This window comes from Eschscholzia californica, unplaced genomic scaffold (genome assembly GCF_041429995.1).
Source record: "Eschscholzia californica isolate CP2 unplaced genomic scaffold, dmEscCali1.0.p SCAF_1, whole genome shotgun sequence".
NCBI classification, from domain to species: Eukaryota; Viridiplantae; Streptophyta; class Magnoliopsida; order Ranunculales; family Papaveraceae; genus Eschscholzia; species Eschscholzia californica.
In genome coordinates, this window is record NW_028238198.1 from 7060700 (window position 1) to 7085665 (window position 24966).

At 35.6% G+C, this 24966-nt stretch overlaps 3 protein-coding genes and 1 long non-coding RNA gene across 6 annotated transcripts; 1 reads left to right on the plus strand and 3 right to left on the minus strand.

Moving 5' to 3' along the window:
- Positions 1-201: 201 nt before the first annotated feature.
- Positions 202-5191, minus strand: LOC147563677 (uncharacterized). The gene is made up of 12 exons (XM_086639642.1): positions 4643-5191; positions 4489-4557; positions 3896-3991; positions 3664-3764; positions 3246-3441; positions 2684-2859; positions 2454-2583; positions 1623-1783; positions 1379-1455; positions 1151-1265; positions 784-1019; positions 202-602 (listed from the first exon to the last, which is right to left on the minus strand). The coding sequence occupies exons 1-12, from the start codon at positions 4970-4972 to the stop codon at positions 574-576; spliced, it is 1716 nt and encodes a 571-aa protein (XP_086495768.1). The 5' UTR covers positions 4973-5191; the 3' UTR covers positions 202-573.
- Positions 5192-6422: 1231 nt separating this feature from the next.
- Positions 6423-11071, minus strand: PDLP7 (plasmodesmata-located protein 7). Of its 3 annotated transcripts, none has more exons than XM_086639670.1 (4): positions 10114-10960; positions 9000-9116; positions 8783-8837; positions 6423-6666 (listed from the first exon to the last, which is right to left on the minus strand). In XM_086639670.1, the coding sequence occupies exons 1-3, from the start codon at positions 10835-10837 to the stop codon at positions 8830-8832; spliced, it is 849 nt and encodes a 282-aa protein (XP_086495796.1). In that variant the 5' UTR covers positions 10838-10960; the 3' UTR covers positions 6423-6666; positions 8783-8829. The 3 variants fall into 3 exon arrangements, with proteins under 3 accessions (XP_086495796.1, XP_086495788.1, XP_086495777.1); XM_086639662.1 differs by lacking the exon at positions 6423-6666 and adding an exon at positions 8407-8667 and having other exon boundaries at positions 10114-11000; XM_086639651.1 differs by lacking the exon at positions 6423-6666 and having other exon boundaries at positions 8407-8837; positions 10114-11071.
- Positions 11072-13617: 2546 nt separating this feature from the next.
- LOC147563679 (putative peroxygenase 5) lies at positions 13618-16119 on the minus strand. The gene is made up of 6 exons (XM_086639710.1): positions 15781-16119; positions 15565-15675; positions 15193-15278; positions 14800-14894; positions 14058-14183; positions 13618-13878 (listed from the first exon to the last, which is right to left on the minus strand). The coding sequence occupies exons 1-6, from the start codon at positions 15881-15883 to the stop codon at positions 13737-13739; spliced, it is 663 nt and encodes a 220-aa protein (XP_086495836.1). The 5' UTR covers positions 15884-16119; the 3' UTR covers positions 13618-13736.
- Positions 16120-18886: 2767 nt separating this feature from the next.
- On the plus strand, positions 18887-21333 carry LOC147563680 (uncharacterized). Its single transcript, XR_015225032.1, has 3 exons — positions 18887-18971; positions 19618-19695; positions 21214-21333. It is a non-coding gene; the product is annotated as an uncharacterized LOC147563680 (long non-coding RNA).
- Positions 21334-24966: the final 3633 nt, after the last annotated feature.

Below are 24966 nucleotides of genomic sequence, written 5' to 3' on the forward strand. Positions count from 1 at the left end.
TTTAGCCCCTCCCAACCTTAAATCTTTGAGGAACTAAATCTAGTGGTTTAAAATGAACCCAATAATACCATATAAGTTTTTGATCCCACATAAATCTTTGAGGAACTAAAAGAGAGAGTGCAACAAGGCTGATGGATAGTTTCCAAGTTTAAGTTATAGCAAATGAAGAAAATAAAATCTCCCCCCTAAAAAGAAGTCCAAGAAGAACAAACACAATAACTAGATTAACTTTTGATCTACAGTCATATATATAGTTATTCAGATAGTGACTGTGTCGCCTGTGGGCGTTGCAATTATGAAATAACCAGCTAAAAGCCTAAAATATCTCAAAGTTGCTAAACAAAATTTTGATTTTCCACCCAAAAAATGTATCTCACAAACAACAATTTTAATCTACAAAATACTCTACAGCAAGTTTCCGTCATACATTACCCGTGCCTACTGCTTGAGACGCATTCAAACTCTTCCTCATCTTTGTTTGCCTTTCCCAATGGTGACTTCGACAACAATACTTCGAATCTACTCGATATTCTACTTCATGGAGATGATAGTTTACTTTCTATATCTATTGCTTTATTTGTCTGCTGATGCTGATATTCTCTCTGCATTCACGAACAAAAAGCTAAACTTGGGTCGGTGGTTCATTTTTTTGTTTATTAAGATTTAAGACGGTTAGTATGAGATGTGCGAGAAATACATTATACGAGTCTTAGGAAAATAAGCATCTGTTTTCCTCAGTGAGAATGATCGGGGAAAAAAACTCAAAATCGAAGAGAAGTGTACCTGGATGCATCTGACAGTTAACAATGTCTTGATGTGGCTTTTGCTGAATGCGATCATTCCTTTGTCTCAAAAACTGGAAATAGTTAATCCTACCCATCAAAGCACAAATACAAGATATAGCGAAAACCACAGAAAATGTAACCAGAAGTGTTTGATCTGGTTTGGTATAGTAGTTGCATGAAGATGCTGATGCTTCTAGACCAACTGTGGCAAACCTCGTCCGAGACTGCTTTTTCCTGTGTATAGACAGAAATAATATGCATCGAACATATAAGAACCAACCATAGTTCATGCTTAAGGAGGATCGACAGAAATAAAAATGACCGACTATTTTGTAGAGTTCTGATTTCATGACACCAAAACATACCCCAAAAAGTTTCTGATTGAATGAAACACTGATGTCGCCTTTTTGGCCCCCTTGCTTGATGTATTGTTTGGTTCAAATTTCACATTCTCTTCGTTAATATCGGCTTTAAAAGTTCCTGAAAAAATGAATGTACATTATAACAATTTGAATATGCAATTTCAGCTCCATATGGACCTTCATAAATACTCCTTTTCAATCAATTGTTTTACATAGTGTAAGAACGAATACCATTAGAGGGACGAGAATGAGCCTTGCGGAGTGCCTTTAATGTGCATAACTCTTGAACAAGAACACGTTCTTCATCACTGTTGTTCCAATGAAAATCAATTAGACACTTCCTTTAATTCTTTTATATCACATTGGAATGCAATGGTCGAAAATTAATTAGTAAAAACATCAATGCTCAGTTTGAAGGAGATAATAAATAAGTTCAAACTCCAAAGCTTGTCAAAGGACTTAGAAAAACTTGAACCTGATGGCCTTGGGGATCTCGACATTTACAACAAAGTGATGGTCACCCCGCACAGAAGGTTTCTTGATGTTCGGAATGCCCATAGAAGTCAACTTTATCGTATCTCCGGGCTGAGTACCTGGAGGAATTTGAAGATCTCTCAAGCCCTCAACTGTTTCCACCTGATTATATCTTATATGTCAAATAAACTGAAGTATGGGGGTGCATCTACCACACTTTTGACATAAAAAACTGTAAATGAGGTATAAAAGTAAATATCATGGACATCTATGGAAAAGCGTGAACACAGAGAGATGGAAGGGGGGAGGCATCTGGGGTGTGGTCCTGGGGTTGCTTTGCCCCCAAGTGGTCTTGGGCCTATCTCACCCCAAAAGCTAGCTCAAGACGCTAGGCTTTCGCTCACAATTTTCAAGTGACCACCACTCCCTCTCACAATCAATACGGGACTAACTCCAACAATCTTTCTTAACATGGTAGTACTATCGATTTTCTACTAACAGTTTTTGCTAACTTACTCTAACAATTATTTAACCCTGAATTGTCGAATCACAAAAATTTGTTAAACTAAAACTTTTCCATGTCGTTATCTTCCAAAACACTAGCTTTGAGCTATATATTCTTTTTGTTTTGACTATTTAATTTGCAAACAACCAACAACAGCAAACTGTTGCACTTGCAACTGCCAAATGGTTCAAAGAAAAAAAAAAATAATGTTACATCCACATGAAATCAAGTACAGGTCAGTCACAATGGTGCATATGACAGTGTAAGAATACTTAATATAATATTATTTACACAGTGTAGATTATATTTCAGTAGTAACCTGATTACCTTGACAATAGTACCCAGTATTGCCTCACTGTAATCAATGCTAATCCTTGAGTAAAGGTTAAGACCATCCCTTCGAACTCCAACTTTCTCCTCAATGTGAACGAATAAATAGAGATTGCCTGATATTCCCCTATGGAGAATCAAAAGGTTAATAAACATGGAAAAATTGCAAATCTTATGTTCTTTTAGGATTCACACAAAGTATGTATTTTATGACTCCAAAAGAATACCTTCTCTTATCCAAGTTCCCTTCTCCTTGAATCTGCATATTGGCTCCTTCATTAACACCTGGTGGGATAACTATTGAGATATTTCTTTTCATCTGCACTTTACCTTGGCCTCTACACCTTAGGCAATTGTCAGAGATTATCTTTCCATCACCACCACATCTTGAACAAGTAGATACCTAGAACATAAAGAGTGGAGTGTTCTTTATCGAAGTAAGAAAGTGCAAGCAATACATGTTTACAGACTACAGCAAGATTAAGTTCCCATCTATGCTTAATTATGAAGATAATCAATAATATAAATAAAATGAAGATGTATCATCAAGCCATATAAACAGAGTGACGAAGAGGAAATGGGTTCGCATAGGTTTTGTTTAAAGTGTAAGTTTCATAACGGAAAAATGATAATAGGAGTATGTGCCAAGTGCACGAATATTCAATGGGTTTTGTTACTGATAGTTAGATAGAGTTATAGAGTGATCCAAACAGATCCAGGTAGTGAATGAGTATGGAATCAGGCACTTTATGGCCATGACGTCCTACTTCACTTAGCATCATGAGGTACCTGAGACATTACGCCAAATGGTGTTCTCTGAGTTTTCATCACTCCTCCTCTCCCTCCACATTCAGTACACGATTTTATACAATTTGCAGACTTAGCACCAGTCCCTTCGCAATCATCACATGTTTCAAAGCAGGTAACTTGAATATCCTTCTTGCCTCCAAAAATTGATTCGTCAAAGCTCAAATACAGGTCATACCTGGAATGCAAAACGTATCAATTTCAACCAAGACTTCTGGGGTAAAATGAAAACATAGCAAAGTCCACACACAACTATGTCATTTGTACTCGTTGGGAGCATTACCTAGTATACTCGTATCTTTGAGTTGTATTAGTCAGGAATTCAGAATTCTATTACGATGTGGTTTGATCAAGGCATCAAGCATTATTAAAAGGTAAAGTAGAAGCATGATAAAATTACCGAATATCGAGACTTTGATTTCGCTTGTTTCTCAAGTTGCTGCTTCCAAAGAACCCTTCTGGTTCTCCAAAAATCGAATCAAATACATCAAAGGGATCCACCTAGAGGAATAATTATAGGTAATTAGGTACATAAGTGTGCATAATCAACAGCCCCCCCAATGATACTGAATTTCCTTGAACACTTCATCCATAATGAGAATGAAGAATACTAGCTTTGGTTAAACTCTTACCCCTTCTGAACCAAAACCTGGTCTGTCAAATTCTCCTTGTAAACCTGCCTCACCAAAGCGGTCATATAACGATCTTTTCTCGTCATCTGATAGGACCTACATAAAAGCTAAATTACAAAATGGAAAATAGAATGACAAAACAGTTGCTTTTCTAATGTGAATCTGTCCGCACATCCTATGCTTATAGAAACGACTACAGGTCTAATTTTGATAAGTATGCATCCTCAGCACATCGATTTTTCTATATAAAAAAATTTCGAGTCGATTCTCATCGGCTTAGAAGTTTCACTGGGTAAACAAATCAACATAACCAGATACCAACATTTGATTGATCCGCGTAATACTCTTTTTTCCTAAAATGTTTTTGTAATACTAGTTCCTAAAGACTATGCAATCACTCATTATCTCAAAATGCCCAGACGATATTTTTGAATATGTAAAATTAATAAGTTACTAGTGTTCAACTATTCGACATCAACAAAGCATTGTGGATGAAACAAAATCCCAAATACCCATAATCCAAAAGCACATTTAAAACATGTATAGAATATAGAATATCAAAATCAACAACAAGCTATGGTATCAAATAGCACCTCATATGCAGCACTGATCTCTTTGAACTTATCTTCTGAGCCAGGAGTCTTGTTCATATCTGGATGATACTATTTTTTCACAATATGAAATACCAATTGTTAATAATCACATCATAAACTAAAGATGACTTTTTAAATTAACCAAAACCATTACCTGACGAGCAAGTTTTCTATAGGAGTTTTTGATTTCTTGCAAAGTAGCATTTCTGGTGAGATTCAACTTTGAGTAATAATCTGAATTGCTTGAAGCTTTAATTTTGCTGGTGGGACGACGAAATGAATGGAAATTAGGGTTTCGAATGGGTTGATTTTTGAGACCGAAGAAAGTACTTTTGAGTGTGGGCGTTGAAAGTGGATTAGAGAAATTTAATGTGTTAAGTAAAGGAAGGGTTGAATTGGAAACGAAATGGGGAGGAGGGAGGTTGGAAGTGTTTAGGGTTGAATTGTTATAGTAAGAAGTATGATGATAATGGAGAATTGGCATCTCTCAAGAGCTTCTTCAATCTTCTTGAAGAGATGAAGAGAGGGAAAGAAAGCTTAAACACCTCTCCTGAGGGTTCAAAAACCTTGTTGATATGTTTTTGAAGGAGAAAGGTCAGCAGGACTGCCGGACACAACCCATTGAGAAGCAACGTTAAACAACACGCACCCTATGGCTGCGCCATTGGGGTTCCATCAAGGGGTTTCCATCCCATTTTGGAAGGAGAGGAAAATTATAAGGCCCGAAATTCGGGTCAAAATAGCAAATGAAGCCCAACCCGGAATAATAATGCAAAAAAAAATCCAAAATTTGAAATTACAAAACATTTATGAATATTTCTGAACAAAACACAATTTGCTTTCAACAATTTTGTATTTGCTCTTAACAATTTGTAAATGTATGAACAAATTTGTTTTTGTTCACACATAATTATATATGTTGTCACAGTTTCAAAAGTGTTGTAATAGTTTCAAAAGTGTTGCCAACAGTTTAAAAATTGGGTTCTGTAGGGAGTCCAACCCGGGTTTGCTATAAGAGATTAAGAGGTGAGCTTGCGGATTTGGTTGGATTAGCATGACACTCAATCCAAATCAAATATTGGCACTAACTCGTGGCAAATAAATTTTGGCAATTCTGGAATGTAAATTCACACAAGGACTTAAAAAAATCTCATATCATTAGTTTTCGTATAATTCGATTTGGTCTGATTTTTTTTTTTTTTGTAGAAAAGATAACATAGTATATGTGTCTTGAATCTGAGACGTAGAGGGTGAAAACTAACTTGGTAACACCTCCTACAAAAGATTATTGGGAGGGTCTAGAGTTTCATAAGCCTCTAAATCCAAATGGTGAATTTGCAAAACCTAGGATGAGTTGTCACGACCCACCACGACATGACCCATTCAAAACCTAGGATGAGTTGTCATGACCCACCGGCCACCGCGATATGACCCATGCATGCTTCTACTATACGTACTTTTGGTGTGTACATATTTGTGGTGTGCTCTACGAAGGAGTTCTTGGAGGGTCTGCTTCGACCTCAGGTGGCAACCCGCTTTCGGGCTCCTCAAATTAGATTATGGTCCTTGGAGTTAAAGCTCTCGGGTATTGCCCATCACAAACCTCAAAGTGCCTATAGAATTTATCTTGTGCTGGTTTCAACATTTCCCAAGAAAGTTTTACAGGCGCTACCTTAATAAACAATATGCCCATGTAGCTTGACTTAAAACTCATGATAGCCAATGTCGAAAAACATAAGACTTACTCAATACAACAATGCTACTTAGCTCGATAAAAACGGGCTAAGTGGTTCGAGAAGACAAATTTTGCATATTACATCAACATAACTCATATTTGCCTTGTTCGTACTATTAGCCCGAATAGCATTTAAGTCATATTCTATCAAATGCTAAGAAACATTAAACAACGAGTTACATCTACAGAAAGACTCTTATAACTAAAATTAACCATATCTTTACACAATAATATAACAATATAATATATTATATTCTGGCCAACTTACAAAAGTCCATTTCAGTGCGATGGCCAACCAAATGTCATATCATATCCAACACTTTTAAAATAGTTCACCCATTCCATACCAAATAGGAACTAGAACAAATATTCTCTACTTCTCTTTCCCATGCCTATGCCTTTGAATGGCTAAAAGTGTTTAACTTTCATGTCCCACCAAATACCTACAAATTGGATGAATAATTCAAATATATAGTGTGGTAAAATGAGACAAGCATGTCCTAACTCCTAATCATGCACTTGGGAATTTGTTTAATATTCTTTGAATTGCGACTAAACAAATTAATGTCCTAAGCATGTCCTAATCATGCATTTGGAATCCCTGTGAGTGGGGCAAATAATGCATCACCCTAGATAATTTTGATTAAAGCCCAGAACTTTATAAGCTATAATACTAAACAAATAATCTACTTTCATCAAAAAAAATAATCTACTTTTAAGATATGTCACACAAGAGGAGATGAGATCACTTACTTTACCCTACAGATCCTTGAAGATAAGGATGAGAGAGCTAGTTAAAGAGTTTTATGTGGGTGTTTCTTAGTTTTCATTCTTTAGTATTGAAAAAACATATCAGAATGCGAGTAGAATTTATTCAAGTTAATCCGGTAAATTTTTAAAATTGTTGAAAAAACTCTGTCAGCAAAATAATTAGGAAAATGTTGTTATTTATGTCCGGCCACTCTCCTGGGTGAATCCTGACCGGGTGAGGTGGTCCGACATTGTATCAGGGTTATAATAATTGATAGATGATCTAAAGAGCAGAAACAAAATTTTGGTTCAATCAACTTCCTAGCAACTAAAAGTCAAAAGATAAGATCTAATAGTAAAGCCTAACAATAGGGATTTTCTTTGGCCTCTTTTACTTGCCTACATATGAGGTAAGTTGATTATGGGCAGAGGTTGTTGTTGTGGGGGTGATTTTGAGTGATTAACATATATTCGAAATTATTCTAACCTTTTATGTCTTTGTAGGAAATGAACCATAAGTAAATTAATCGAGTGTGCCAACATGATTCAACTCCGAAATCGGATCTTAATGTCAGGGGAGGCCCGTGACCAAAGCCACCAAAGCAGTCGCTTTGGGGCCCAAATAATCAAGGGCCTCATCTTTCATATTTCGTACGTAACTTTCGAGAAACTAATTATACTTAAAACCAATTTCAAACATAATTTAAGGCGTAGCTTAGTGGTAAAAAGTTTAGATCTTGGATAAAAGGTCAAGGGTTTGATTCGTACCCTTTGTATTGTTTAATTTTTTTTTCTAATATCCATCTTATGGATCCCAATTTTTAATTTCGCTTGGGGCCTTCGATATACTTGGACCGCCCTGCTTAATGTACAATTAAATAAGAGATATTCAGATTAAATACTTTATCGGGTTATTTGAGCTTACCCCCTCACAATTAATTGGTAATTGAGTTTACTCCCTTCAGTAATTGGTAATTGAGCTTACCCCTTTGAATTTAGATTTTTTGTCAAAACTACTAAGGATATGTTTGGTATGTGATAATAAAATCAGAAAGTAAATAATATATATAAACAAAATCAATCTTTACTAATCATATTCTTGACCAAATCAAACAGTAAAATGAGATAGAATTCCTAATATGAATCATATTGAAGCATAGTTGTTCTTAGTAGTAGCAATTATTTCATGTACGCCAAACATAGCCTTTTTTTTTTGGTCACTGATAGTAAGTCCAAGGGGAGTAAGCTCAATCATCCATTATTGAGGGGAGTAAGCTCAATCATCCATTATTGAGGGGGGTAAACTCAATTACCAATTAGTGAGGAGGGCTAAGCCCAAAAAAACACAATACTTTATATTACACTTTTATCATTTTGAAAGAAATCAAAGGATTGAAAGTCCTCGTAACCTAACTTTATAATAGACCATAATAGGTGGAAAAAGGAAAAATTTGAAATCTTATAATGATGAATAATCTTATACAACAATAGGAAGGCAAATTATGTCAACACCTTCACAAAAGAATTTGAGATTAATTTCTCTGCATTTATGATTAGACAACAATTTTGTTCAAGTGATGGTGTGTATTGGTGGAATCTTGGTTTTCCTTTTCCCATTTCTTTCTTTAGCTTTCTCTTTTACTTGTTTCAAGAAAACCTGTCTCCACTAACCTTTCAATCTCTCTTTAAGTCATCTTGAATGGAAATATAAGGGAATTATTAAAAAAGTAAAAAAAGATAAAGAGGATGAAAAGTTGAACCAAGATACAAAAGGGGAATCAAAAGTTGGCATCTAGAAAAGTAAGTTACCATGGGATGGAGGGAGTGGGAAATTTCAAATTTCCACAAGTAAGATCTTATTTACCTGCAATGAGATTTGTAAAAGAATGTTAAAGTAAATATGTTATTGATCATTTTAATTTAAAGAAAGTATTTTAGTATCTTAATTTTATAATAGCGCGGAAGAGTACCCTTTCTAGTAAAATTAGTCAATGAGAAAGAAAGATTTAATGGGAAGGTATCGTACCTTTTCCTCCAAATGCTTTTCTTAAGAAAGCAAGAAAAACAATAAGTACCGCTACTCCAGCAAGTAAACCAACTGTAATTGCGAGTGCCTTCTGAGCATCATCATCGGAAGAATGGCCTACATACAAGTTCAAAGGAGCAAAAACGAAGTCATAATAGTATTCTTAATGAATTGTTCAAAATGTTATTGATGAAAAACGTACAAATCGAGATGTCTGCCTACTTGTTTCTATAATTATTTTAGAGAAATTGTTTCCATAATTATTATACTCGTACAAATAATTAAAAAAAGATGTACCCTGTATGAATAAAATTTCAAACACTATTGCATAGCGGCATAGCCTACACGAATAACTAGAGAAGAGATGGGCAAGAAGAATATTAATGTGATATAATTAGACGAAGCATAATAAACCTCTTAATCATCACTAGGATAGTAGGATACTTGGAGATAATGAGACAGTGAGGGTCCCAATTTCTTTTTACCCCACATTTAAAAATGCTATGAATTAGTGACTTATTGATGTAAACCTTCTCATGTTCTTAATCATATTTTTAGTTTCTTAACCAACCATTAATTTTCAAATTGAGTAGAATATTCATAATATCTTATATGTATTCTCATTTATAAAGCCCACCTTAACTTATTAGTGTTGGGTGATGAGTATAATCTCTAGTCCCAATAATGGGACGGCTAAGGTGAAAGTGTATGAATAAATCAAACGAAAATGATTTTGCAAAAAAAAAGAGTAGATAAAATACAGACGTAGGAAAAAAAAAGGAGGGTATCTTTGTAAATTCCTACCCACACTTCAGATAGTTAAGTTAATTAATCACATATTACATGCCACTTAATTTGGTAATTTTAACATTTAAGCTCCATAGGATTTTCAATTCTCCCCCTAATTCAAAACACACACACACAAATAAGAGAAAACAAAAAAAATAATTTTGAAATTAACAAAATAATCTTGGATTTCCCAAATTACCCATGGTAAATTCAGAAATTATTCAAGAGAAATTTTGGTAAAATTATTAAAAATCACCATTAACCAACTTAAATTGAAAAAGAAGAAAACCAGAAACCACCAACGAGGGTAATGAAAACCGCTTACCACTAGATGCCTTAGAATCAAAACCACTAGCTGAATACCTCGCATAACATTTCCCTAAAAACATATCACCAGAAGTTGCTGTACCACACTCACTTCTCAACCGTTGGATTGATTCATTCAAACAATCTTGACACTCCGATCCACTTAAATCACCAACACACTGAGCCAAACCTTGAACTCGACCCGACCCGCCAACTCTATAAGGTCCACCACCAGACCCTAATCCAGCCAACAAAGCATCTCGACGGCCCATTAAATCTGTATCATAACCAATCGACGGTCCACATTTCTTTAAAACAACTGTTTTATCTTCAACACCCAAGAAACTAGTATTATCATATTTAACAAAACACCCTTCAAGTTGTAAAGCGCCACCAGCTGAGTCAACACAGAGAACACCGAGTTGACTCACTGCTTTAGCAACACAACTAGTACAATCTGGCATGGCTAAATCACCTCTACATTGGTAAAGACCATAAACAATGTTTTGTTGAGGAGTACCCATTATGGTGAAGTTATTGTAGGTTGATAAAGTGGCTGAGTTAACCAGGGAAGTTAAGAGTGAGTTGATGTTTGACTCGTAAGGTGAACCAGGTGTGTATTTTAGTTGAGAACAACCACCATAGATAAAGGTATCAGTGGGGGAGACCGATTCAGATCGGTTTAAGAGAGATGTCATGATGATTATGGAAATTAGATAGAGAAGAGAAGGCAATGGAGTCATGTTTTGGTGGGTTCTACTTCTCTACCTGGTATGGATTGTTTGAGAGAGAGAGAGATTCAAGAGAGAGAGTTGTGAGTAGTGGGGATGAATGAATATTTGTTATGGTGGAGAGAGGAGGAGGAGCTTTTGGTAGTAAGTGGGGACTAAATATAGAGGAAAAAGCAATTAGTATTCATTCTTTTCTTTGTCAAAAGCTTTCTCACTAGCTCTACACTCTAGTTACCTTTTCTCAATAGTTGATGAATAAACACCAATGGTGACTCACAATTTACCTAGGCCACACTTTGGGGCATGCACTTTGGTCTCACGGGCAGTTCTGTCAATTGAAGTTGAGGATCTCCAATGGGACACTCTAACAAAAACTCCAAAACTCCTAGTTGTCAAGTGTTGATGAAGATTCTCCTTTCTAAGAGGTTATAGAGACACTCTATATTTTCTTGTCTCCAATGAAAATCTTTAAAATACCTATACTTAATACACATGTCACTCTTAAATTCAACAGGAAAAATAAGAGTTTCTATTGAGATAATCCTCTTCTTGAAACGAAGAGAGGGAGAAAGAAAATTGGTAACAGTAGTCGGAGGCGGTTATGGTCAAAGTGGTGGGTGGTGATGGTGGTCAGAGGTGAAAGTGAAGATGAAGATTAAGGGTAAAAAACAAATTAATTTACGTTATCTTGGAAGTCAATTGAAATCAACTGAGATCAAATCTAATTGACTAAAGTCTGTATACTCCATAACCAAATGTGGATACCCAGAGCATTGGCCTCTAGCTATTGTCTTATTGTAGTATTGTTGAGAGAGTTCGGATTTTTTTTCTTCCCGAAAGGTCAAAAGTTAGTTCAAGAGATGCAATTTTAGTTCGTGCCGAGAAACTGACTACCTATCATTTCAATAATCACTGTGCTATTATTTCAAATAACTACAGTTGTTACTTTAATCCACCCTCTATTTATTCCTAAATCAAGTCATTAAAAGTAGATACAAATATTTTATCTTTGCATAATGTTTACTAGGGTAGAATTAGGAGGTACAAATCTTTAGTTCTTCACGAGTCATTTCCTATTCGACTAGAAACATCATACAAAATTTGGAATCTTTCTACTTTTCTATTTGATCTTTCATCTTTTACTCTTATTTTTTGTTACAACATGTTTTATCTTTACTCTTTTAAGGAATAAAAGACTTTGAAGTCTATCTTTAAAAGAGTCTCCTAATGAAAAAGAAGGGTGCCACTAGTCACGGCCACCCACTCTATTGGTGGGTCCAAACATAGATTGGTTGTTTTGTGTGAAAAAAAGTATATCTTGAAGCACAAGTGCACAACCATGAAAGTTTGATGACCCACACAGAATAGATTGCATCCATTAGGCTAAAAAGTAGGTTTAGTCACTTAATCAAACACTTGTGATAGACCTAAATTAAGTTTAGGTTTAGTAGTGGTACTAGACTACTAGTGTGATGGTAATATGCATTTTAATTGTATTATATCTCATAATATTTTTGAATTTTAATGCTCATTCTATATTGGATAACCATCAAGAACAATAGAGACCACAATTTCAAAGAGTGGAAGAAACGCAACTTTGGGACCAAAAGAGCTCCAAAACAATGGCAACAACATAATAAGCATTCAAGAAAGTCTGTATTTTTATGAGTTGTATGTGTGGTTATTATTATCTTTCTATATATATTAATTGTTATTGTCATATTGTCTAAGTTGTGAAAGAACAAACTAGATAGCTTCAATTAGTGTTACATGCAACATGCAAGCTATAAAGCAAAAGGAAGAAGAGAGATCTAAAAGAGGTGTCAATTGTCATATTTAATTCAATAATGTCCTTATGATTTTAAGTAAATTAATGGTGGATTTTGTCTTTGCTTGATTGTGTGCCCACAATCCCATAGCTACATTACTTTCCTCATATCAAAACTACCCGACCAATCCAATTTTCATTTTCTTTTTCTAGATCTAGAAGATAAGGTCTCTCTCTTTCACTCCTCTCATGGGATCAACATCTACATACTATATCAACCAACATTGACACTGATTCCTATATTTCCAATTTCCACTTTAATTTTTGAAGGAGCCACCCATGAGAAACCACCACCCCCATACAAATGTGTCCCTATGTCCTCTTCTAGATATGTCCCACTTCTTCATTATTCATATTTGAGAAGGAAAATGTCCCAGCCACCGAAAAAGTTGGCGTCAATTTCAGTCTGACGGTTTGGATTCTCTCTTGATGAAACAGGATGAGTGTGAGTCGTTGGATCGTGATTCACGCCTTCTCTTTCAGCTGCCATATATCATCACTGATTTGCGAATGGTAAGTTTCAAAGCGCTCCGTAATTGTTAGAGGGCCTGCCCCTAAACAACATTTAGGGGGAGCGTATGAAAAACAAAGGCACCTCTAACACTTCGGGGGCAATTTTAACACTTCCCTTCGAGAATTTCTAAGGTGCGATCGGAATTGCTACAGGCACCCCACTCCACAACTTTTGAGTGCAGGAATACGTATAATGATTGCGCGGGGCCCCTTTCAAATGTATAGAAAAATGAGAAATAGGTCTGGGGTGATTTTGTCGCTTGGGCTCTATCATACGACGTAGCGGATTCACCTTTAATTGAGTCGAAATGGCAAAGATCATGTGCCCAAAATACATCTAGTTTGAAGAAGTTTGTGTTCTTGAATAATAAAAAATCATTCAAGAATGATATAAACCATTTGCTATTTTCTTTACTCTCAAACCACATTACCCCTCAAAATAAAAGTAACCTAATATCAATATCAAGATTTTATTTTTCACTAGTATAAGATAAAATAATCAATTTTTACTCATCTTGACTGATAAAGAATACAAAATAACATTGTTCTTCAGCTTGTAATATCAACTAGTTATGCATTTTTCTTATTCTTCTGCTCTAACTGCTCGAAAACACTTCCATCATAAGCAGCTCGAATAGTTTCCTTTTGTAGTAACCCGTTTTCGTCCTTGCCAAATGTGTACAAAAATCTCCATTCTGAAGTGGACGCCAACCTGAAATCATATTTAACATTTTCACTATAATAGTAGAATTTTACGTGATACAGCAGAACGTATAGAGTTTCATTCTACAGTATTTTATGAAAATCTATGTTCATTTAGCTCAAATTCACTATGCTTTGAATTTGGCTTCATTAAATCATAGTTCTTATCTAAAGATAGAGGAAACAAACCATCCAAGGGGATCATTAGGAGCTCGGTTTCCCTTCAACATCTCATACAACTCGTCTGATGTTAAATACGTCGCATTAGTATGTGCATACTTTTGGAATATCTCTTCAAATTTTTCTGGCACAAACCTACAAACATTAAAATATTAGGTTAAGAAAAGGTGAAATGATCAAAGCTGAAGGTTTGATCTATAGATGAGATAACGGGGCTAGACAAACTAGTTCTGATTCGGTGGAACCAAAAGTAGCCAGCGATAGACCGTTGTTCAAACCTAACAATTTCTTCAACATTCTACCACTACATCACAATTTTTCTATATATTTTTATGTCGTCGAGTTTAAACATATGTCGCAAATATCGAAGATTCCTTGTATAGTTATTGCTAATTATTGAAGATTTCTGTATTCTTGTTACCTAAGTCCCATCTTAACTACAGAATGAAGTGTTAAAGGCGCCTCTCAGAAGTGTTAAAAGGGTGTCTATAAAGGCATCCCATCCTTTTGCACTTAGTCCATTCCTCTCTTGGCACTCCTCGTAGGCTTCGATCTGCCGCAATCTATGAGGCGCGAAGATAGGAGGCCCAAGGGAAAAAGTGTGTTCCTCCGATCAAATTTTAGGAGAACCGAGTTAAGAATGCACCGTTAACAAGAGTTGGAGCGCTTTTAAAACATCTCTACACAACCTATTCTCTATTATTTTACTTAGTATAGAACAAGTAGGAGATCTAGTTTAGATGAATTATACCTTCCTTGAGTATCATAAACACCAGAGTCACTTGTATGTTTAGCTAGGTTAATGTTTTCTATCTCAATTGGAAAAAGAGGAGAAGGAAGTTTTCCCTGCAATAGGAACAAAATCTATCATTATCCCTCAAGTGCAACAAATAATGTTGATTAATCTTCTTTTTTTAACACGTAAATATTCGAATATATTGAGTGATTGTAACGATTTGATTCTTCCTTATTAATAACTATAAAGAGTTTACATCCTAGGATTTGCGAAAACAACAATAGTGAAGAAAATCCAACAAATTATAGCCACAAATTAAATTAATGAAACCAAATCCATTTGTGAAGAAAGTAATAACATCTAACTTAATATAGATATTGAACAATATTAAGGAGAAGAACAACTTGCCGGTCGAGTTTTAGAACTTAGTCCCATGTTGATGAAAGCAGAAGCTGCAGTTGCTACAGCCACATTAGCTCCGATTGCTCGAAAACCTAATACATAAATATAAAAACACAAGCTAAAAGTCAAAACCTATTCCAGACTCAAACGAGATCGGCTGTCCTCATTTTCTAGTCAACTCTCTCTCTCTTGATGGACTCTGAGCTAGATTTACTTTTTTTTTTTGTTGATAAGCTAGATTTACTATTGTTCCATATTCTATCATTTTTCTCAAAACACGTTTATTTAGATATTGATAAACTATATTAATAAAATCAATAGCAATAATATAAAATATAACACTAATAGAATGAAATAAAATGAATAAAAAATTCAAACCTTCAAAAGTTTCCTTTGGGTATACGATACCATCCTTGTTTCTATCAAAAAAAGAGACATGCTTTTTAAGAACGTTTAGATCATCACCATCCACATTGATTTCTTTATCACCTTCACCAAAAATTCAATAAAATAAGAAACTACCCATGAAATTATTCAATAAAATAAGAAAACCCAAGTTGTGTTTTGATTAAATAAAAAAAAAAGTTTGTATACCTTTAATTTGATTGTTGGTAGAAAAAGAAGAACCAACAAGAAGAAGAAGAGTAAGAGAGATAAGGAAGAGAGAAATTGAGGGTTGTTTGGAGAAGATAAACATGGTTAATGGTTGTAGTTTATCTCCTTAATTCAGATCAAATGTCATAGAGAGATGATATAGTACTTATAGTGAGATTTATACAAGATTGTTGTACAAAATGAAATTTAGGGCAGAAAGGAATACACAAAGAAAAGGAAACAAATATTAGCTAAAATGGAAACTAGATAAGGAAGATATTAGTAAAGCTAAGCGTCGAAGGATTTTTTTTGTGTTTTATTACAATACCTTTTCTAACTAATTTTTTGTTATTCTACTTTCTTTTTGTGGACAGGACAACCCCATGTTTGGCACACGCAAAATCAATGTGATATTATGGACTATATTGGGTAGATATTTGTGGTTGGTCAATTAATATATCAGTGTTTAGTCAAACGAAAACATCCACGTAGACATTGGTGTTTGGCAAATGAATATATCAGTATTTAGTCAAATGAATACATCACGAATCACGTAGATATTGGTGTTTGGCCAATGAATATATCAGTGTTTAGTCAAACGAATACATTAGGAACCGCATTCCTAACTTCATAGATAGATTTGCTAATTCACTTTCTTTTATTGACATTTTTTTCTCTAAAACTATGACAACTATGTAGGGAGAGAGAATGATGCAGGCGCATAACATGTGGGCCCACGTCCACACGTGCCCACATCCTATTCGGCCATAATAGTAGTCCTAGTTAGTATAGGATTAGGAAGTTACTTTAATTTGATATTTCTTTATTTTGAAGTTTCTATGTTTTGAGTATTTTATTATTTTAGGAATCCTAGTTTGAGTCTATCTAGGAAAGTTTGTTATCCTATAAAAGGAGGTCTAGTCTATTTTATTATTCAGATTGAAGAGAAAACCAAATAAAAGTTTATAGTTTATTAAGTTTATTCAGTTATTTTACCGTTCTTCGTTTACTTTATTTACCGTTTTTATATTTCCGCTGCGTCTACATCAGAGAAGTTTAGTAACCCATCAATTGTTAATTGTAAATATTTTTCTAATGACAAGGAAGAGAAAGAATTCAGTCAAACATTAAGGAATTGATATTTTTTGACTGAAAAAGAAAAAGAGAGTTTAAAAAGAGAAAAATACATTCCACCTTAAACAGTAATACCATCATTATCATTTTTTAATCTATCAAACATGACTTCACATAGAAGATGATATGATTATCAATTTCAACATCGTATCTAAATAATATTTTTCAACTTTTCGCTATGAGAAGATAGACATGTGCCCTACTTCATAGTAACTTTACCTTTGGGTTGTACACGTCCGACAACGTTTAAATGACCTACTCAATTCTGACCTTGTCTTGTCTAACTACAGGGGCGTGCTTGAGGGGGTGCGACCGGTGCCGTCGCACCGGGCCCCCCTCAAACCACATAATTTTCTTATAGAGATAGGGGCCCCTAAATTCCGATTAGTTATATTAATTTAGCAGTACACAATGAAACAAGATGGTGATGTAGCTGAATTGGTAAACCTCTTGAGTGTTAACAAAGAGGTCTCAAGTTCAATCCACCCAACAGTCACTTTTTTGTTTATTTTATGAACTCGTTATTATCTCCAACTGTTTCTAACAACAACTATTTTCTTCACAAAAAAATAACAACTATTAGTTATGGTATTAAGTTATGGATAAAGTGATAAACTATTAGTTTAGTTTGTATGTTTATGAAGTCGAATACTTATTGTTCTATCTTTTCGTGGAAGGAGTGTTGTCAAATGTGTATGGTTTTTGCATAGAAGTATTTGGGATGAAAAAATACACAACTTAGAATAAGTATTCAACTTCACGGAAGGAGTTAAACTTTTTTTTTATCGAACTTAGTTTCTTAAGAGATAATTACTAAACGTATAATGTGTGAAAAGAGTTTACGTTTTGATATCAGTGGAGAAAGGGCCCCAAATATTTTTTTCGCACCGGGCCCCCAAATTCTCGGCCACGCCACTGCTAACTAGTTGTTGAATTACTGGGTTCGATAGTAACTTTGCAGTTGATACACTTGCATATTTAAACAATATTGTCACACAATTCATCATTCGTCACCCTGCAAGCATCAAGATCAAATGAATCTTCGTTCTCTTTTTTCTGAACAAGGATATACGTTTAGCCTTTCCCTAACTAATGATCATGTGACTAATGATCAAACTGTTTAGTTCGGAGTCTTGTGGTAAAAGTGGGAGGAGAGTCCTCGATTATTTTGGGCTCGCTCAACTCATATGCAATGGTCATTGTAGTTTTATATTCTGTCATTCTCCTCGAGAATTCAAATTCTGGTTTACTGGCAAATAGGCGACGAAATAGATTCATCATTTCATTCCACTCCAATCAAGATCGAGATAAAAAAGCATTCTCCCAATTCAATAACTAGTTCAGGAGCTAGGGCTTTCACGAGCATCCTATAAACCATCAGATAAACCCACTTGGCCAATTGTGAATGTAGCGCCCAAACTTTCGAGTCCGAGAATCGGATGAGTTGGAATGTCGAATGGAGCTAGGCGTTTGTTTTGAGATTTGACTTTGAATAGTTATTTGGTTGAGCTAGACCGTTCATTGGATAGAGATCGAGAAATCAAGAATTTTGACTAGTCACATGTAAAGATCGGACATTGTCGGTCTATCGTTCCGTATTAGGTAGTTTTGTTCGTGATCGAATTAATAAGGGCGATATATTTTCTTCTTGGTTAGTGGTGGGATGAAGAATAAACGAAAGGCTAAACAGGGGTCAAAAAGTAATTAATAGGGGCTGAACTAGTTGGATATGAATATGGCGGCACTTGCGTGTGAAGTATGTATAAATTGAGGACCTAAAACTAAATTAAATTCATGGCCACTTTGTTTAACGACATGTGGCGCCCCACTTTCCCTTACTTCCCAACGCCTAACCCCACTTCCTATTTACACGTAGAATCAATTGCCACCAAACACCACACCTTTATATTCTTATTTTTTTTTATTTCTTTGTCAAACTTATTTACAAACCATCAGAGAAGGTAGTAACGACTGGAAATTAGGGCTTCGAGGGATATAAGTTTTGTTTGTCGATTATTTCGCGTTCGAAGGTCCAAATTTGATGAGATTTGTTTCAGGTAATTCTATTCGACTCGTTCTACATATTTACCGGTTCAGAATTTTCAATTTCGTCCGTATTTGGTGGTTATTTGATGGTTATTTCGATAACTGTATAGTTGGGTCTAATATCTTTTGGGTTCGTAATTTAGAGCTATTTGGGATAGTTATAGTTATATTTCTTCGAATGGTTTGTGTTCAGAAACATGTTTAGAAGATTGTAGACTATTTTGGGGTGTTCATATATAGACGGGTTGCTGCCGAATTATTTTACGGCTCAAATTTGATATTTGGATCAGTTTATATAATGAATTGGAATAGAGATGGTTACCCAAACCTTGCCATTAACATAAATGGATAGGTTGAGTTATGGATTCGTAACATTAGGTTCATTTTATGATTTGGTAGTTCAAGATTCATAGTATTTGGTTCGTTATAAAATTTGTCAGCTTATGAGATATCGGAAATGTAAAATAGAGTTTGTGGGAAGTTGGTTGGTTGATTTGTTTGTATTTCAGTTATTCGATGGGACGTCTCAGTGATCTCTTTAGTGCCGATAGGACATTTCTAGTATAGCTTCATTCATTTTATGCATTCGTGCTCTGCAAGAGGACTCTTGACAATTATGTAACTGTCAAATGACTGTTTTGCCCTTTCATATTTCAGTAGGGCTAATGAACTACAATAGGGAGTTCGAGGAGAAGTGGAGCTTAGTCAGAAGCACCATTGGAAGCGCAAGAAGAGGTAGGATCCTATGAATCTTACTTGGAGCACGGGTATTCCCCGTTTCACCATTATATATATAGTCATTTTCTTCTTTTTATAGTTCTCTAGTTCAATTTATGATATGATATGGTATGATATGTATGTATGTGGTGTACTCTATGTTATGAATGTTTCTCTTTTCAAAATAAATTGGTTTTTCTGAAAAATAATCACATGGAGGCGGAATCGCTTGATCTGTGTGATCGTTTTGTGTGAATTGTAAACACGTGGTGGCGGAATCGCTTGAGCTGCGTATATAACATGGAGGCGGAATCGCTTGATCTGTGTGATCGTTTTGTGTGAATTGTAAACACGTGGTGGCGGAATCGCTTGAGCTGCGTATATAACATGGAGGCGGAATCGCTTGATCTGTGTTACGTGTAATGGTTGTTTTACCACGGGCATTGGTTGGTCCCCTTGTTTATTTTATGTTATGGATTAGCCATGAATTATGTCAAGGGTTACACTCGGTGCGTGGCCAGCCGTTTGGTAACGACCATTCTAGTTTACCCGGAATGGGGTCCGGAGAGGATGGGAGTTGGGGTATTCCGACCCTTGGAGTGATTAGGGGACTGACCCAATGCCATGATTGTTTATTTATTCTGCTAAACCACTGGTGTGTGTGGTTTGAATTCTGTTGTGATTGATACTTACAATGTTTTCACCGAAATAAGAGAGGGCGTTTACCCGAGTTTTCTTAATAAGAAAATACTAATTCCCTGAAAGTGGACACTTGTAAAAGCTTGGCTTTAAACAGGGTTTACCCTACCTTGAGACATGAGAACGCTCTTCTCCTTTGGGTTGATGGGACCTTTAGGAGGGCTCTGTTCTTGTAGCTTTGGGAGCCTATCAAATCATTTAATACTATTATAGGTTCATGCATATGTTTGGGTATTCTTCGAATGGTCAATGAGTTACCTTGCGAGGAAGCGTCAGATCTGGCCGGAGATAGGACGCGTCTCAAGATGAGATAATTGTATCGCCGTGGGTATATGGCTCTGCTACACGACGATGCTCTTATAGTCGTCTGGGTAAGTCATGACATATTCTAAGCGTATCATTGTTTGGGTGAGATTTACTATTTGATGCGTATCGAGATCACAAGCCAGCCCGATGGGCGATGATGACGAAGGGAGAGTTACGGAAGCTCTTACCGGGGTATTACGTGGATCCATGTGTACACTGCAGTAGTCAAACGTTCGATAAGGCGCCGCCTGCCTACGCACTAACAAAGGCCTACCGGTTCTTCCTAGCCGAATAGTAGGTGACCCCGACTGAGGGCGTATTCAGTCGTGATCTTGGTAAGCTAGAAGAATTATCTTGCTATATTGTTTTGCTTCGTGTGCATATTGATATCTCTGTATATATATCTGTATATATGTAACACTTATAACTATTAATATATTAAAATGTTGATGTGTGTGGTGCGGGTAGGATGTCTAGGTATCCTACTGAGCTGACCTTCGGGTTATCTCATTCCTATTTGTTGTTGTTCAGTTGCAGGTATTGGTGACCCGGAGTGACATAGTTTACTTCGACGGTTCACATTATGTAAGATTATAATTTCTATTATATTTTCAACATAATCACAACGTTAATATTATATGTGTATCATCTATAATAGTTAGGATCGTTCTCTCACTTGTTTGTGATTGTACACATGTAAATAGTATGCACATTATCACTTTTTATTTGATGCTATTGTTATTTAGAAGTTTGTGAGATATGTATGAATGTTTGACAGGTTTTTCAGGTTTGATATGTTCAATTTATAGAGGAGACTCTGTCCAAATTCAGTCTCTTCTGTGAACTTTTTATAAACATGAATTCAAGTTGTTTTTTCTCTTTATGAAAACTATTTTGGGTTACATATTTTCGAGCATATTTTCAAAAGGTTTAAACTATTTTGATTTTCCGCTGTGTTTGTTCTTGATTTGTAACCCGTGATGAGAGTTTTGGCTTGGGTTTATATTTGAAACTGGTTTTAGTGAGTCTTAGACCGAGTTTCTTTTATAAACTGCCGGGCAAACCGTGATTTGGAACACGGGGCGTCACAGTTGGTATCAGAGCATGAGTACGTGCATTGGGCCGACTGGCATCAGAATATATTCTGTGCAATAATGGGTGAGGTAACTAAAAACACCAAGGCTTGATAAATTCGTAAAAGCTTAAAGATAAAATATGAAAAGATAATAATATTGTTGATTTTATTTTGTTTTATTTGAGATTTTAAGATTTTGATTTTATCTTTGCTGACTTTTATGTGCTCAGCACATCTGAGTCAGGCCTACGTGAAGGTCCCACTCAGATATCATAATGTGAGTAAGGTTCCTTTAACGGTAGGTCACTTACATTGTGATTTTGTTTGCCGAGTACATTGCCTGCAGAAGATAGTGATGACAATCAACCGAGCATTATTGAGGTACGAATTGCATTCATATTAGGCTTAGGTTCATATCATTGGTTGGTTGAGGATGGACTTCTGTGACTTCGAGTTACTCGCAAAAAGGAATACTTAGTGGAGGGTTTACGTTGGTTGGTCCTTTCCTTGATTGTTATGAAGGTGGTATAAGAGGACAATCAAGAATTGATAAGAGGTAGAAAATGTTGGGCAAGGGCGACATATTGATGCTGTGAAAGTACCGAAGGAAAAAGTGTGTGAGGAGTTAAGTGTAGTCGGCTCTTGACAGTATACAAGTCTCCAAAGATCGACAACCGGAATGTTAAGGAATTTACAAGACGAACATTGATATATCGGTTGATTTAGAACAAGGATAGGGAAAAGAGTAACCTAATCTCCATAGAAAGACAATTTGGAAATTTGCAACGGAAATTTTTCTGAACCAGAAAATATCTCTCTCTCTCTCACCAAACCGTCTCTCTCTCTAAATTTTTCTCTGATCTGCGTTTTGTGGATCCGGCGAAGGGTCCTCCCTTCGCCGGATCGACCTTTTTCTTTCGTATGTAGTCAGTCTTCCTTCCTTTAATAGTTTCTAGGGTATTATTGCATCATTGGAGGATGTGAAACAATGGTTTCTTGCTACAGGAAAGAGATGAGAGATAGAGATTTTCTAGCCCTTTCCTTTGATTCATGGAGGATCTGATTTATTTCATTACAACCCGACTTTCTACCCATAAATCAGAACAATTATTCCTAGATACTCTTGTCATCTTCCTCTTTAAGCCAACATTTTCAAGTTGCATTGACGACGGTTCTCCTGTGGTGGTGGTTCTCCGGCGATGGGGGCGGTTCTCCGACGATGAAGACGGTTTTCCGGTGATGAAAACGGTTTTTCCGGTGACGACGACGACTTTCCGGTGTAGCCTACGGTGGTGATTTTAGTATTAGTATTTGTATTATTATTTCTTTTTGTCGACCTTTAGGGTCTTTTTATTCGCGACCTTCAGGGTCTTCTCATTCTCGACCTTTAGGGTCTTTTGTTTGAGTCAGTGTCTAGTCCAATTTCTTTCTCTTCATGAGGCACTTTGCATTTAAAGGTATGTAACTCTCATGAAGTTTTCAGAGGAGAGAAATAAGAATGATGTATCATCCATGTAAACAATGTGATTTTATCACTTATTAATGGAAATGGTTCCCTTGGTTTCAAAAAAAAAAAAAAAAAAAAAAAAAAAGAAATTTGCAACAACTCAGAGGAACCGAAGCAACAAATTGTGTTAACGACAAGGTGTACGGCGACAATAACTTTGGGCAGCAAAATTATGGATTAATATGTGTGGTCAGCGTGTTCGATACAGATGGACTTGTGGTACAATTTATTTATTTTTTGAGCCTAAGTCACTCGAGCAGGTGATTCTCATATGAAGACAATGCCAGGAGTAGTTAACCTAGGTGAATCGGTAATATGAAAAATGCCATCGAGTAATGAAGAAGTGTTCTGATTATAATGGTATGACCACAACACTACGAAGGATTCACTAGACGAGAAGATGAGTCAGACCTTGTATTGTGGATATCGGGGTAGTTGTACATATTCCTTCATCTATGAGCTTCGAGCAGTTCATTCACAGAGTTGAGGTTTACCTTGATCGATTTGTTTCGAGCATGTATTGTTTCAGTTTGACTACAGGTAATATATGGTCTGGTTAAGAGAGAGTTATAAGGTAGAGGCACGTATCTTTTATTGACTATAGTTGTTGGTGGTGAGATTCAGGGGCATTAGACACAAATCTTTGTCAGTAGAGTCTACTTCACGGAATGGCAGTTAGTCACATACAAATTATAGATGTGTTGGTCTTTAGATTTATAGATGTGGCACAGATGTCAGTTATGTCGGGATTTCTAGTCAGTTGTCAGGGGATTATCAGTGAGAAGGATAGTTGTCTAGGTTCAGTTGTTATCTGGTACATCTTTTTATTCAGATGCACTATACGAAGTGTGATTCTCAAGTTATGTGTTGACTGCACGATATTGAGTTCGATTTTTCTGAAGGATATATATTTTTCATATGGTCTAGGAGGTTAATGTATGGGATTATATTAGTTCAACGAGATACTTCGATATTAGAGGTTATATGGATTGAGATAGTGTTGGGTGTCAGGAGTATCGGGAGTTCTAAGTTATTGCAGAATTTTTTTCAGGGTTGGTTTATTTATGACTTGTATAGATATTATAGTGGTCTTCTATTTTAATTTTATCATCTTATCGACAACAACTATATTTTTCTTGAGATTATAGTGTCAACGCCAATGTTGACTTGAATTTATTATAGATGTCTTCATTCTTTATTTTCTTATTTTATCGAACCAACGGTATTTCTTATATTACTGAGAACGATATTTTCTGAGGATGTGTGATCAACGGCAACTTATACTTATAGATAGATTATGGAGGTCTTCATTCTTTATTTTATTATATTATGGACAACGGTATTTTCTTATATTATCGAGAATGGTATTTTCTTTGAGGATATGGGATCAACGAGAACTTATTCTTATATATAGATTATAGAGGTCTTCATTTTTCTTTATCTCTTCATATGAAGGATAGTTATTGTTATTGAATATCCTTAAGTTGTGTGGTTATGTAGAAGAATTTGGGATATGAAGGATTGGATCTAGTTTGTTTATAGAGTTTAGCCAGATTGGTTTTTGTTAGATGCAGTGAGTTTGTGACTTCAGAAATGATATAGTTTTTTCTCAAGATCAGAGTTGGTAGATAGAACTAAGGAGAAGAATAAATGAGGTTGGTTAGTTGACTTCTTAGCATATAGTCAGATTTATATCATCGCA

Bases quoted from the DNA above. Each gene is read 5' to 3' on its own strand.
- LOC147563677 (XM_086639642.1), bottom strand. From the start codon at position 4,972: ATGCCAATTCTCCATTATCATCATACTTCTTACTATAACAATTCAACC. The intron at 3,765-3,895 runs GTAAGAGTTTAA...TTATTCCTCTAG, and splicing joins CAGGTTTTGGTTCAGAAGGG to GTGGATCCCTTTGATGTATT. The intron at 2,584-2,683 runs GTATTCTTTTGG...GATTCTCCATAG, and splicing joins GGGAACTTGGATAAGAGAAG to GGGAATATCAGGCAATCTCT.
- PDLP7 (XM_086639670.1), bottom strand. From the start codon at position 10,837: ATGACTCCATTGCCTTCTCTTCTCTATCTAATTTCCATAATCATCATG. The intron at 9,117-10,113 runs GTAAGCGGTTTT...ACTTGTATGTAG, and splicing joins TGATTCTAAGGCATCTAGTG to GCCATTCTTCCGATGATGAT.
- LOC147563679 (XM_086639710.1), bottom strand. From the start codon at position 15,883: ATGTTTATCTTCTCCAAACAACCCTCAATTTCTCTCTTCCTTATCTCT. The intron at 15,279-15,564 runs GTTTGAATTTTT...TTTATGTATTAG, and splicing joins CCCAAAGGAAACTTTTGAAG to GTTTTCGAGCAATCGGAGCT. The intron at 14,184-14,799 runs GTATAATTCATC...TAATGTTTGTAG, and splicing joins GTTTATGATACTCAAGGAAG to GTTTGTGCCAGAAAAATTTG.